Below are 14631 nucleotides of genomic sequence, written 5' to 3' on the forward strand. Positions count from 1 at the left end.
CACCAATTTTCCTAGAAGAGTGCCTAAGATACAAGTCAGATTTCTGGCATCCCCTGCAACAAAAATGTCATTTTTGGTGAGATACTCCCAATAGGAACACGTCTAAAGGAATGCAGGCCCAGCAGCTTAACTCATTAGAGCCCTGCGGCTGCCACAGCTGACAGATAATTATGAAACCACTCCCATTAGACCCACTCAGCACAGAGGAACAAACAATGATTTCTTCACAATAACAAAAGGTAGGAATCTGCAACAAAGTTTGTTAAAATCCTTGTAATGTACAGAGATCACCGGGAGGGGAATGTTTTTTTTTTTCAACAAAAGTAGAGTTACGCTTTAACGTGGAAAATGTGCTTAGTGAGCTTAATGAATGCAGAGACATTTCAGTTTGCCAAAAATTCCCAATCATGCGCAAAGATAAAGAAAGCTATAAAAAGATAATAAATAAAGCCAGTATTTTTGCTTGCACATAATTGGATGATATAAGTGAGCAGAGCTTCACCTTATTCACTAAGCTATGGAAATATTTCCTTGCAAAGTAAATAGCCTATTTGCTTTTACTAGATCAACCCCCTATTATGATATTATGATATGCCCAATATCCATTTAGTGCCTGCTCATTTTCAGTGACTGCAGAGAATAATGAATAGGCTCAGCTTGAATAGCTCAGGTATGTAACTGGTTTACTTGAAATTAGTTTCCCATTCTAGGTATCTTTAATCCTGCCATCTTCTATCAAAACTAATTTTTGGAAGGCCTCAGCAAAAATTACCAAAGCCTCTAAGTGCTTTCTTATTATTTGATCTGCAATACTTTAAGTGCGTGCAAACCCTAACAATGAGTTTCCCTTGTTTGCTTCTTTTTGCTATGTTAAATACACCACTGAAAGAGTTTTTCTATATCTGTATTCACTGTAAGTTGTACATTTTAAATACTGCCTATAAATTCAGCAAACAAAACGTGTTAATCCTGCGGAAATCCAGTGAGCTTACAAATTCCTGTGCACTCTCAAGTAGTGTTTTCTGCCCAGCCCAGTTTGTCTCTTTGGACTACAGAATGCCTCCCCTCTATGGTATGGAGATGAGAAAAGGGGAGGGGGGTTCTGTAGTCTTAACTAACTTTTTCTCCTAGGGCAGGGGTAGGGAACCTATGGCTGGCTCTTTTGATGGTTGCATCTGGTTTGCAGACAAATCTTTAATAAAGGGGGGGGGGGGGGCATGTCCGGATGTGAGTTGCGCTGGACGTGTAGTCCCAGAGCTCCGCCGCGTCTACCACTCCATCCAGTGCCATCCGCGTAGCTGTGCCCGGTGCCAAGGAGATTTCTGCACCCATCGACGGCACACTTTGTGGGCTACCCACTGCTACCCTCAGTTTGTCTCTGGGTGACCGGATTGCCCGGTGCCAAGGAGATTTCTGCACCCATCGACGGTACACTTTGTGGGCTACCCACTGCTACCCTCAGTTTGTCTCTGGGTGAGCGGATTGCCCGGTGCCAAGGAGATTTCTGCACCCATCGACGGTACATTTTGTGGGCTATCCACTGCTACCCTCAGTTTGTCTCTGGGTGACCGAATTGCCCGGTGCCAAGGAGATTTCTGCACCCATCGACGGTAAACTTTGTGGGCTACCCACTGCTACCCTCAGCTTGTCTCTGGGTGACCGGATTGCCACGCTACGGACCCCGTGGCCTGCTCGCGGTACCGCCGCTGGCTCGTGTGCTGTGCATCTGAGGGCCTTGGCAATCACTGCCCAGTAAGGAGACCTGCCATCCGCTCCCTGTGCCCCGACAGACACGATCTCCTTCCCCTCTGACACCCGGGGACTCGCAGGAGCTGCCTCTCACATCCACTTCTGAGGCCTTCGGTGGCCGGCCGCCATTTTCTCAGGGCCTATACTCACCTCCATCACTCACAGGCCTGCAGTCGCTTCACCACTTCGGCCTCATTACATACCTGCTTGCTCTGCTCTCCTCCTGACCGGACTCCAGGCACTTTCACACGGCTCCATCTACTCACTGTATAGCTGCGGCCCATGAATATGAATATTAAATAAAGGTTCCCGACCCCTAAAATCTAGTGTATGGCTCTCACGGAATTACATTTGAAAATATGTGGTGTTCATGGCTCTCTCAGCCAAAAAGGTTCCGGACCCCTGTCCTAGGATGACAACGCTGCTCTTCCAGATTCAGGACAGTGAATAAGTGCTGTCCCCTTAGGACAGAAGGTATGTTAATCACAGAATAATCAGGTAAAAATTAATCCAACAAGAGTTTACTTAAAAAAACTACTGCAGCCACCACATCTAACTGGTAATATACAGTATATTCCATGTTTGCTTTTGGCTTTAGATTTGTTTAAGACATGTTACATAATAATGAAAAAAGGGCCATCTGTTGTCAGCAAAATGTTGGTATCCTAAGTAGCAGACACAGGTACAGATGCCAACCTGATTACTATACAAGAAAACATACAACTGCAATAAACAAATCTGTAATGTTCCAAAACAGAACTTTACAAAATGAAATGATAAGTCCCAGCAATAAATATCTGCATTACAAGCCGAGGGAAAGGGCTGTGGAATTTAATATAATATCCAAATATGCATGTGGCCAGGACAGGGTTAAATTTACAGACAGCCTATGTTTGCAGCTCTGTCAGTCACTGAGCATACCGGACTCATTAATCTGCCATCTTTGTTTACCTCATTGCACAGCCTGATTAAATGAATGATCGCTGACAGCTCTATGCATTTTTATTGTGCATACCCCGACAGCAAAGAACCGTTTAATGTCAGCTAGTATGGAGCCTGGAACGACAGAAGCGGAATCTGTGATGAGAGCCTATCACACTCCAAATGGTTAGGGACTCCAAGTCTGCTCTTTGAAGACAGTTTCTTCAATAACGAATGCTCAAAGTCCCATAGTTTAAAGTACATCTATTGCTTTCCCTCAATGGACGCTGCCATTTTGTGGCCCGAGCAAACATTTGCAGACGTGTAGTGTGCCAGCGGGGTTCATTTCCTTGCCTAAAACATTTTCCTAGACTACATTAACACTATTTTAGCTGACTAAAATACAACTAAAACAATTCAGATGACTAAAATGCGGCTAAAACTAAAACAATTCAGATGACTAAAATAAGACTAAAACTAAAATAGCATTTTAGTCATAAAACTAAAATACAACTAAAATTACATTTTAGTCAAAAGACTATGACTAAAACTAAATCGAAAATTGACATGAAAATAAACACTACTCTGCTGGCCATTTCTAAATCAGCAACACAATTCCATCCAGAGCATGTAATGATAGCACATTACAGTTTGAAAATGTATTGCACCACCGCATACGCATAAGTAAGGGGCATCTACTAAGCTGCTGAAAGAGAAAAATTAGGAAAAAGGCTTTTCTTATATGTTTTCTTAATATATAATGCTGGTAATATATTCAGGTAATATGTGCAATGGGATAACAGCCAATAGAGTTTACAGATTTTTGGGCTTTTTGTATTTTAAAGTTGCACTTCTGTTTGTCAAAAATCAGTATTTTTGTTTGTTTATGAAACTTGGTTTTATTTATAAAGACATTATATATCACAATGGCTAAATCTGTGTCTGTAGTGCATGTTCAAAGTAGGGATAGACCGATATGGTTTTTTCAGGGCCAATACCGATACCGATATTTTGATCACAACGTATCAGTATTGGCCGATATGGGCGGATATTTTGTACATTTAAAGTTTTGAAAAATAAAGACAATTTTTGACACAAATCTGGTACTGAACAAGTTAATTTTTGTTTAATGCTTAATGGCTGGCCTGCTGGCACCCTGTGGTGGGTGGGTGGCTTGCTGGCACCCTGTGGTGGGTGGCTGGCTGGCTCCTCTGTGGTGGATGGCTGGCTTGCCGGCACCCTGTAGTGGGTGGCTGGCTGGCTGGTTGGCACCCTGTGGTGGGTGACTGGCTGGCACCCTGTGGTGGCTGGCTGTCTGGCACATTGTGGTGGGTGGCTGGCTGTCTGGTAATCTGTGGTGGGTGGCTGGCTGGCACCCTGTGGTGGGTGGCTGTCTGGCACATTTTGGTGGGTGGCTGGCTGTCTGGCACCCTGTGGTGGGTGGGTGGCTGGCTGGCACACTGTGGTAGGTGGGTGGCTGGCTTGCACCCTGTGGTAGGTGGCTGGCTGGCACCCTGTGGTAGGTGAGTGGGTGGCTGGCTGGCACAGGGGCTGTGGGTGGCTGGCTTATACAGGGCCTGTGGGTGGCTGTCTGGCACCCTGTGGTGGCTGTCTGGCACCCTGTGGTGGGTGGGTGGCTGGCACAGAGGCTGTGGGTGGCTGGCTGGTACAGGGCCTGTGGGTGGCTGGCTGGTACAGTGCCTGTGGCTGGCTGGTACAGGGCCTGTGGGTGGCTCGCTGGTACAGTGCCTGTGGCTGGCTGGCTGGTACAGGGCCTGTGGATGTGGGTGGCTGGCTGGCACCGGGCTGCTGTGGGTGGGTGTATGGCTGAGATACACTCCCATGAGACTAGTCCCGACTCTAGACGAGGCTGTCCAAGTCGAGGGAGGCGGCCTAAGAAGGCAGAATGACGTCACAAAAATATCGGCAATATCGGCCAATTCCGGGGCCGATACTGATATATCGGGGAAAGTGCATATTGGCCACTGATATATCAGCCTTGACGATAATCGGTCTATACCTAGTTCAAAGCTTTAGTCCCGGTTCACACATATGCAATGTAGGAACCCTGCAAATCCACTGTGGGTTCCCCCATCGCACTCAACTCGCAGGCAGTTCACACTTCCATATACGAATCGCTGGGGGTGTCACTACAAAGTTAACGACACCCCCAGATCAGTTCACATATCGCAGTGCGAACTGTCAGATCAGACATGAATCAGATCACATCAGTGTGAACAACCCATGCAATCTGATTCTGGTGCGGACCCAAAAAAGGGTCCTGTGTGAGTTTGGTCCGAATGCGATGCAATTCATTCAGTCATACAATCTGTATGGCTGCATTCGCATTGCACAGACATCGCATGTGAATTGCACAGCAGTGCGCTGCGAATCACATGCAATGTCTGTCATCGAATATGTGTGAACCGGCTCTAATATCATAAATAATAACATATTATTCGATTTTTACTCCAGGAGTACATAATTCGTTTGGAAATTCTAGAGAAATGTTTAAATAATGCATTACAATTTACCTAAACCCATTCCACTTGTAGTTGACTAAAATGTATTGGAGATTTTAGTCGACTAAAATATGACTAAAACTAAAACAATTCCAATGACTAAAATATGACTAAAATTAAAACAATTCCAATGAATAAAACATGACTAAAACTAAAATAGTTTTTTAGTCAAAAGACTAAAACTAATATTGTTCCTTGGTCGCAAGTAATAGCCAGAATGGAGATGATCAAACTTGCAGAACGTATCCACCACACTTTGTATGACACTATGGATCTCTGTCATAGGAAATGGGAGAACTGGGACCCGTCTGTGATGTAGCTGTATATCTTTATTCCCCTCATGCTTTCTAAATGTAATTCCTATACTTTGCCAATGGTTATTTGCGGTACTCCCATTTTTATGCTTTATTTTCTGTAATACTCTGATACTTGTCTCTTGCTCATTGTCAATGTGTACATTGTTCTAATTTTGTTTGTAAAAATGTTTTCCAATAAAAACGTTCGTAATAAAAAAAAAAAGAATAAAACTAAAATGGCATTTTAGTCAAAAGACTATAACTAAAACTAAATTGAATAAATGGAAAATGAACACTGTGTGCCAGTTATCTATATCTGTGTTGGATGGAGCACACGGTGCCCAACAATCTTTTCCGAATGGATGACTAATAAATAAAATGCCATAATAAAAGTAATACAGCCAGAAGGAAATGCAAAGGTATCTGTGAAGGAAATTTGTATTAAGACTGGTGAAAATTATCCTGCCTTAAAGCTGAACCCCAATCAGCACTAAAACAATAAAATGACAGTCCAGCAAGGGGTAACTTCTGCCTTCACGGCCATGAAACTTGAATGTGATATGTAGAGACAATGTAAGTATGTGCCACTTTACAGTCATCATTTCTTCTAATATTTCCATCAGTGTAAGACTAAACTAGTCATTCCAAAGTAGGAAAACATTTCCAGGGTTCAGGAGCCCCTGCTCTTGGCTCATCAAGCACACTGGATGTTTTGCTAGCTCTCCCAGACACCTCCTCCCGGCAGCAGAGATTTGGCAGAACAAAATGTTTGACTATTGTAAACGCATGTAATGGATTTAGTCGCGTTTAGGCAGGTCAAGCACTTGGGCATTAATTCATTTCATTGGCCAGAATAATCATTTATTCTGGCTATGGAAATGAAGTAATGCTCAAGCGCTTCTAGACCGTTTTGAAACATTTACACGCATTTGGGTGTGTCAAGCGTTTTTTTTTTTTGTCAAAACTCTCCTGATCCTGGACAAACTAGCTGTGGGTTTATTTTTTTTCTGTCTCTGAATGCCTATTGGCATTCAGAGACAGGAATGGAAAAACATGCCAAATGCCGCTAGGAGCAGCAGAAAAAATGTCCAGTGTGCGGGAAGTTGTACACTCCGGAAGTCTGAATAACAATATGTAGCAACAGCCACTTTCTTTAAAGCGGTAGTAAACTCTGCTTGTTTATTTATACCTATATTATATTATAGGCTTACCTGTAGGTACAGTAAATAACTAACTATAGTAGCAGCCAGCGACCTCACCAGAGCATGCACACTGCTCTCTCATTACACGGCATGCCACCCATTGGGAGAGCTGTGCCGCGTGTGTGCATGCGGGGGAGTGACATTACTGCGGACCGGTCATTCAAACTGCTGGAGCCTACGAACCAAGAAAGAAGACTGAGTGAAGATGGAAGCCCTGTCAATGGTGACGGCGCTGGAGGGCTGTTTTAATGCAAGTCTTTCACAATTTGCCTGTATGCAATGCATACTAGCACATTATGTTTTAATGCAGCAGGGGGGAGATTTTTGTGGGGTTTTTTCCTGGTTTACTACTGCTTTAACCACTTGCCGACCACCCGCCACAGATATACTGCAGCAGGCTGGCTCGGCTGCACAAACTGTTGTACCTGCATGGTGGTTCACAGGAGCGCTCCTGGAAGCAAGTGCACGCCGACCCCACTCGGCAGCAGGGATGCCGATCCACAGGGCCGGCAGCTGTGATTGCCGGTGGGTACCTACGATCGCACCCCGCTGAGAGAGAAGGACGGGCAGCTGCTGTACACAGCAGATCATTCTTCTCCCTAAAAAATTATCACAGAGCGCCTGTGATCCTACTATATAGGATCACAGGTCTCTGTGATCATTTCACAAGTCCCTCCCCCATACAGTTAGAAAACACTCTCCTAGGCTCACACTTAACCCTCTGATCACCCCTGGGTTAACCTCTTCCCTGCCAGAGGCATTATTACAGTAACAGTGCATATTTTTAGCACTGATTACTGTAGTAATGTCACGGATCCCCCCCAAAAGTGTCAAAAAAGTCAGTTAGTGGTCTGATCTGTCCGCTGCAAAATTGCAGTCCTGCTAAAAATCGCAGATCGCCTCCATTACTAGTAAGAAAATCATTAAAAAAATAAAAATGACATAAATCTTTCTCCTAGTTTGTAGACGCAATAACTTTTGAGCAAACCAATCAAAATACGCTTATTAGGATTTTTTTTACCAAAAATATGTAGCGGAATACAAGTTGGCCTAAAATGATGAAAAAATGTGATGTTTACATTTATTTGGGGGGGGGGGGGATGTTTTATAGCAGAAAGTGATTGAAAATATAGTTTTGTTTTTTTTTCAGAATTGTCACTCTTTTTTGTTTATAGCGCAATAAATAAAAATTGCACAGGTGATCAAATACCACCAAAAGAGAGCTCTATTTGTGGGGAAAAAGGGACATCAATTTTATTTCGGTAAAGTGTCACACGATCGCGCAATTGTCCGTTACAATAACGCAGTGCCGAATCGCAAAAAATGGCCTGGTCATTAAGGGCAAATCCTTCCGGTCCAGAAGTGGTTAAAGCAAAGCCCTACCTGCTGAGCCAATCACACAGTCATAATGTTATCAGTAATAAGAAATATTATATTGCTGAGCTGTGATATAGACAGTGCAGTAATGTAGGAGTTCTGCAGTGAATGACCATAGTGAGAACACATACCTTTGACAGAAGTGTTGGGCGGTGGGCCTTCCATACGTAGATTCCATGGTGGGTCTCCTTGGTTGGCAAAGTCTCTCATCTTTAAGTAGCTGATGGTCAGGCGGATGATGGATGCCTTGTCTAGCTGACTTGTGATGGCCGCGGGCAGAGGAAGTAGTTTGGCAAGCTCGTAAAACTCAAAGTTCTCCTTTCCACGCCGGGAGCGGGCAGCGTCCCTGGACTTTTCTTTCCGCAGGGCTTGTAAACTGAACATAAAGAGAAATAGAAAACATCATTCAGGATTCTGTGCTATTTACACATTGCACTGAAAATGTTACAAATACACTGCACACTGACATCAATCTACACAAACAGCTTCTTTCACTTAAAGCAGAACTCCTGCCACAAATAACACAATAAAAAAGAAATGCGCATAAAAAATTAAAATAACAAAATCAGTTTTTGCTGCAATTTTCACCTTCAATCACTTCCACAGTACTTTTTCCTCTGCCGCTAGATGTCTTCAGTCTGATGGCCATATCATTGAACCCACTTCTCCTGAGCCCGGGACATCCTGGACCCACCCCAGCCTGTGATTGGACAATGAAAGGAGAAGCAGCACAGTAAAGAGCTCATCCCTCTGTTATTCTGCTTTCACCTCCTATCAGCAAATGAACTTATTGGCTCCGTGTGCTGTTTCCTTCTCTCACACTCCAGCCCTGCTGTACAGGGACTGCGATAGGCCAATACCAGGTCAAATTCCGATGCTTACACCGCTTACTTTTTAAAAAATACACTTAATGATGTATTCATGATTACAGAGCTGCCTTATTTAGTTATTTTTTATGTGCCTCCTGTCCCACTCTATGTAGAAGCATTGCCACCCTCTCTTGCTGGCTCCCAGGATGGAGCATAAAGCATAACACCACCTTTATGACTTATCTGAAATTTAAAGTGGAAGTCCAGCCTAATACCTTAAACTTTCGCCTGCAATCATTATTGTGAGCGGAGTTCAGCCTTATGTGTCAAATGAAAACATCCCAGTTCTTCTCCCTTTATTTTGCAGTTTTCAGTGCTGTCACATGACTTCAATTCCTCTTCCTGCTGAGTCCAAGAGTGGCAAGTGGGTGTGGTTACTGAAAGCTAGTGACATCACTTCCAGGGAGGGGCACTGATCTTGTGTAGCCAGTGGGCATATACAGAATGGGAGGAGCTAATCATAGGTTCCCGCCCAGTGTTCTCCTCAGTAAGGATGCATTGTACATCCTAATTCATGAGAAAATAAAGAAATATACAGTATAGCAGTGCTGGGGGGGGGGGGGGGCAGATTTACAGTATAGCAGTGCTGGGGAGGGGGGGAGAGGCAGATATACAGTATAGCAGTGCTGGGGAGGGGGGGGAGAGGCAGATATACAGTATAGCAGTGCTGGGGAGGGGGGGGAGAGGCAGATATACAGTATAGCTGTGCTGGGGAGGGGGGGGAGAGGCAGATATACAGTATAGCAGTGCTGGGGAGGGGGGGGAGAGGCAGATATACAGTATAGCTGTGCTGGGGAGGGGGGGGAGAGGCAGATATACAGTATAGCAGTGCTGGGGAGGGGGGGGAGAGGCAGATATACAGTATAGCTGTGCTGGGGAGGGGAGAGGCAGATATACAGTATAGCAGTGCTGGGGAGGGGGGGGGGAGAGGCAGATATACAGTATAGCAGTGCTGGGGAGGGGAGAGGCAGATATACAGTATAGCAGTGCTGGGGAGGGGGGGGGGAGAGGCAGATATACAGTATAGCAGTGCTGGGGAGGGGGGGGGGAGAGGCAGATATACAGTATAGCAGTGCTGGGGAGGGGAGAGGCAGATATACAGTATAGCAGTGCTGGGGAGGGGGGGGAGAGGCAGATATACAGTATAGCAGTGCTGGGGAGGGGGGGGAGAGGCAGATATACAGTATAGCTGTGCTGGGCTTTGAATGAAGACTACCATAAGAGAAGGAAGCAGGACTACTTTGATGCAGCTTTTGATGCGGCTTTAAACCAGAGAGCGTAAAGTCAGATCAAAGTTGCATTAAAGTCGCCCTCTAAATCACAATAGAGGAAACATAGACTAAAGCTCCGTTTCCCCTAGTGTGACTTGTCATGCGACTTTAGACACACAAAGTCAAAAGCCAGGTCACAGCCCATTCATTGGCATGGCACCCGTTCCCATCTATGCCACTTTGAAAAGGTACCTGCACTACTTTGATGGAACTTTTGATGCAACTTTGATCCAGAGAGTGTAAAGTTGGATCAAAGCTGCACTCAACGTCGCACTCTAGCTTAGTGGCCATGTTTCCACTAGTATGACTCTTAAGTTGTGCGATTTAGAATGTGATTTAGAGTGCGACTGAGTGCAGCTTTGATACAACTTTACACTCTCTGGATCAAAGTCGCGTCAAAGTAGTGCAGGTACCTTTTCAAAGGCGCTGATTTTCAAAGTTGCATATATGGGAATGAGTGCCGTTGAAATCAATGGGTTGTGACTTGTAATGCGACTTTATGTGTCTAAAGGCGCATGGCAAGTCACACTAGTGGAAACGGAGCCTAAAACTCATTACACACATGTAATGAGTAATTGAAATGAATCTGTATCCTTCTAAACTTTCAAAAATGTTCCTTTGTACCTTTTTCTTTCATATATTGTGCCAGTCAGATGACCCCCCCCCCCCCTCCTCTATCTCCCTCCCCCTTTCTTTCTCTCTCTCCATCAGGAGAAGCTGCTAGCCTAAACGAGGCTATGAATACAGGAGGAGATCATGTTCAGTGAAGGATAGGAGGGATGGGGGTGGGGCTGGGCAGGTCTAGGCATGCCTGTCTAAGGAAGACCGACAACCTTTTCAGGAAGTGAAATACAGCTTAGCAAATTCAGATAAAGTGAGATAGCGTTGTCAGTGAAGAATAGGAAGAAGCTAATTGTCTAGTTTAGATAAGACTTCCTAAGCTACACAAGCAGCTAGCCAGAAAATGAATAATATCAAAGATATTTAACATACTATTAATAGGAAAAATTTCATTTTTGCCTGGAGATTCCCTTTACATTTATTTGTAATAAATAAATACAGTCTGACCTTTTAGTAGTTGGACTGTACTCCTACAATTACTAGTAATTAAATGCTGTGCTATCAAGCCCCACTTGGTGTAAACCTGTGTGTTTCCACCTTAGGGAAAATTCAAACCGTCCATGCTCCATCACGGCAGTGATCAAACAAACCAATTCTAAACTTTTCCCTAAATAAGTTTGGACTATAAATACACCCTAAATCCATAACTTGTATTCATCACAATCAAAGTTATTTTAAGTATTCTTTTATTAGTCACAACTCTCTGCTTATTTTTAATTCTTATTTTTAATGTGTTAAAAAGCACTGGAGCAGACATTTTTGCACATTGTCGGCTTCTGGAATTTTCACATTAATGCCCACACCAATCAAAATGGATACACACTTGCAACAAGCAATTTCAATCTGGCAATCAATGAAAAAAGAGCGATCACCGGAGCAGCACTGAGTCTGGCAGACAGCAGAGAAAAGTTTTCTGGATGGCACTAGCAATCGATACTCAGGCAGAGGAGAATGTGAAAGTAGGTGCACAGTCCTAGCGGGCCACCCTGCACACACACACCACAATCCCGGCAGTAGCTTGCACACTTTCTATGCCAACCTACCGGGTACACTGACACTTGGGCTGACCTGGTGGCTGCCGGAGGCTTCTGTTTATGGGGACAATTCTGTGATAAGCAAACTCCTCACACCTCTCTCCTCCCAACTCCCCAAACTTTCAGCTATCAGGCCGGACTCTTGGGCAGCCACAACGGATTATCGGAGGCCGATATTCACTTTTTCTGAAGTATCGGCCACAAACTTGCCGATATGGCCGATATTGCTTCAAGTGTTTGTACCGGAGTAATGCCTGTAACTACAGACATCACCCCAGTACTGTTTTTTAGAGCCAACGGTCAGCTTTCCTGTAAAAACACCTGATGCGGCTAAGCAGCCGCTCAGCTGTCATTACAAGCAGTGGTTGGGGACGCCCCTCCCACCGCCCCGCCAGGGTCTCCCGTCCCACCGCAATGCCCGAGCGACCGTACACCGGCTGGTCAAAGACCTGAATAAAGCTGGAATCACTTCCGGTTACTAAAGCCTAAGTCCCCTTTCACACATGCTGTCCGTTTGTCCGTTTTTCATCCATCCGTTGATGGATGAAAAACGGACATCAATGCATCTCTATGTAAAAACGGATGACAACTGATGATCATCAGTTAACATCCGTTTTCATCCACTTCTGTCAATGTCCGTTTTTTTGAACGGATGAATGCCCTATTTTTCATCCGTCAAAAAAACGGATCGGACGAAAAACGGATGACAACGGATGAAAAACGGATGTCAACTGATGACAACAGATGAAAAACTGATGTCAACTGATGACAACGGATGACAACGGATGAAAAACGGATGAAAAACGTATAACAACTGATGAAAAACGGATGAAAAACGGATAACAACTGACGAAAAAACGGATGACAACTGACGAAAAACTGATACATTTGACGTGACTGAACTGATGAACTGAACGGACTGTATGTGTGAAAGGGGCCTAAATGTGCAGAATATTGGCTATCAGCCAGGTGGTCAGAAAATTGGTATCAGTATCGGCCCTGAAAAAACGATATCGGTTGATCCCTAGTAGGTATTGCTGAACTTCACAAGCTTAATTGTTATTCCCCTAATCCGAGTAGCAGCAGGACCCATATATATGAAATGTTGAACTATTTGCATTATTCCAGTGAAAGCCAGATATAGTTAAGGGTTAATTCTCTGTAAAACTCCATGTTTCTCGCTCTTTCAATGTAGAGTGTCAGACGTGCACCAGGTTATGGATTTTCCAGAGCACACCTTCTATTAATCAATTACTCTGGCCTGCGAGACGCGAGGCTGCTCAGCACCCCCAACTCCCCCATGAAAAATTCATCAAAGGACGGAGTTCTGTAGCTTTGAAGCCTCCCTGCACCTCTCGTGTTTCGATGTCTAGCGATCAGAGGCACCACCCGTCGCTCCCCACCCTGGCCTCTGTAATGGGAATGCTTGTTCTAACATGCTGAGCTTTTCGCGGCATCTAACGGGAGAACAAGTGCAGAGGAGCCACTCTTAGGACTCTGGAGGAAACCTTAGTGCCTCTCTTCCTATTAACCTCCTCTATGCCAATGACACATAGCCTTTTAAAGCAGAATTCTAGACAAATATAAATAAACACCTTTTTAGTACAGCTGTCTCTACCACCATTAAATAATGTTTAAACATCATCAGTATAATTACCAAATAATATATATCTATATTAATCCCCTTAGAAATCACACTAACAGTGAGCCAAACTATGCTGCACTGGATAGTGCCATCATCTTAAAAAAAGTGTATCCAAACTTAAAATCTATTTTTCAGTATGTTTGGCATTAAGTCTCGCACTTCCTCAACTCTAGCAGTGCTGTCAGCCTGCTGCATGCTTTCTTTGGCCACTGGGCCATCTATCAAGTCTATGAGGCATTCCAGAGGCCAATGGAAGGAGTGCGCACGGAAGGCTCTCTTTGGCCACTGAGCTGTCTATCAAGTCTATAAGGCATTCCAGGGGCCAACGGAAGGAGTGCGCACGGAAGGCTGACAATGCTGCTGCTAATTGTGAAGCAGTCACTAAGGAAAGCCATAGATGATTTGACTGGAAGGGTGGAAGGAAAGAAAATTGCTTGAGTCCCCCATCATCCCTCCTGCACCGTTAATGTGATCTGCTAGTTGGGGGTTGCAGGGAGCTTTCCTGGTTGGCAGAAAAAAATGATTACATTATAACTGCTAGTGGCTATAGCCTCAGGCAGTAAACATATATACGAAATCCAACAGGCTGGTTGTACCCAAGTTAATTGACAGATCAACTTGGGTACAACCAGCCTCGACCAACTTGGGTACAACCAGCCTGCCCATAGATGGTTTGAATCTCGGCCGGTCCCCGTTTAACCAACGGAGATATAAACCATCTATGCCCAGCTTTAGCGTTGTCAGCAGGACAAGAACTTACAAGAACTCTTTAGGTGAGAGGCTTTGCAAGAGATTCACAAAAAACAGTATGCAAAACATACTGCAAAATAGATTTGGGGCTCAATTACACTAGCATTGGTCTCTGTAGAGCAATCCACATTATGACAGGCAGTGAGGAGGCATTGTATCACCTCCTCACCACCTACATTACCCCTTGATCCCCATACTAGCGTGCCACAACCACGTACAGAGGCGGAGCAGCCCCATTCACTTGAACAGGTAATGTTCTGCAGGTGCTTTGCCTGCTGAAAGCGGCAGGAGGTATCATTTTTTTGCTTCACAGCCACGCCAAGTGCACACCCCCAGTCTCAGCTTCTGCACCTAAAAGGAGTAGAGTTTGGGGG

At 44.6% G+C, this 14631-nt stretch overlaps 1 protein-coding gene across 7 annotated transcripts in view; it reads right to left on the reverse strand.

Moving 5' to 3' along the window:
* The window catches only part of NPAS3 (neuronal PAS domain protein 3), a 676849-nt gene that overhangs the window by 347394 nt on the left and 314824 nt on the right, over positions 1–14631 (reverse strand). For all 7 annotated transcript variants that reach the window (XM_082275689.1, XM_082275690.1, XM_082275688.1 and 4 more), the window contains one exon: positions 8199–8443. In XM_082275689.1, the coding sequence (XP_082131815.1) occupies positions 8199–8443 (245 nt within the window). The remainder of the gene's footprint in view (positions 1–8198; positions 8444–14631) is intronic.

The sequence above is a fragment of the Pelophylax lessonae genome, assembly GCF_965119305.1.
Source record: "Pelophylax lessonae genome assembly, chromosome: 13".
NCBI classification, from domain to species: Eukaryota; Metazoa; Chordata; class Amphibia; order Anura; family Ranidae; genus Pelophylax; species Pelophylax lessonae.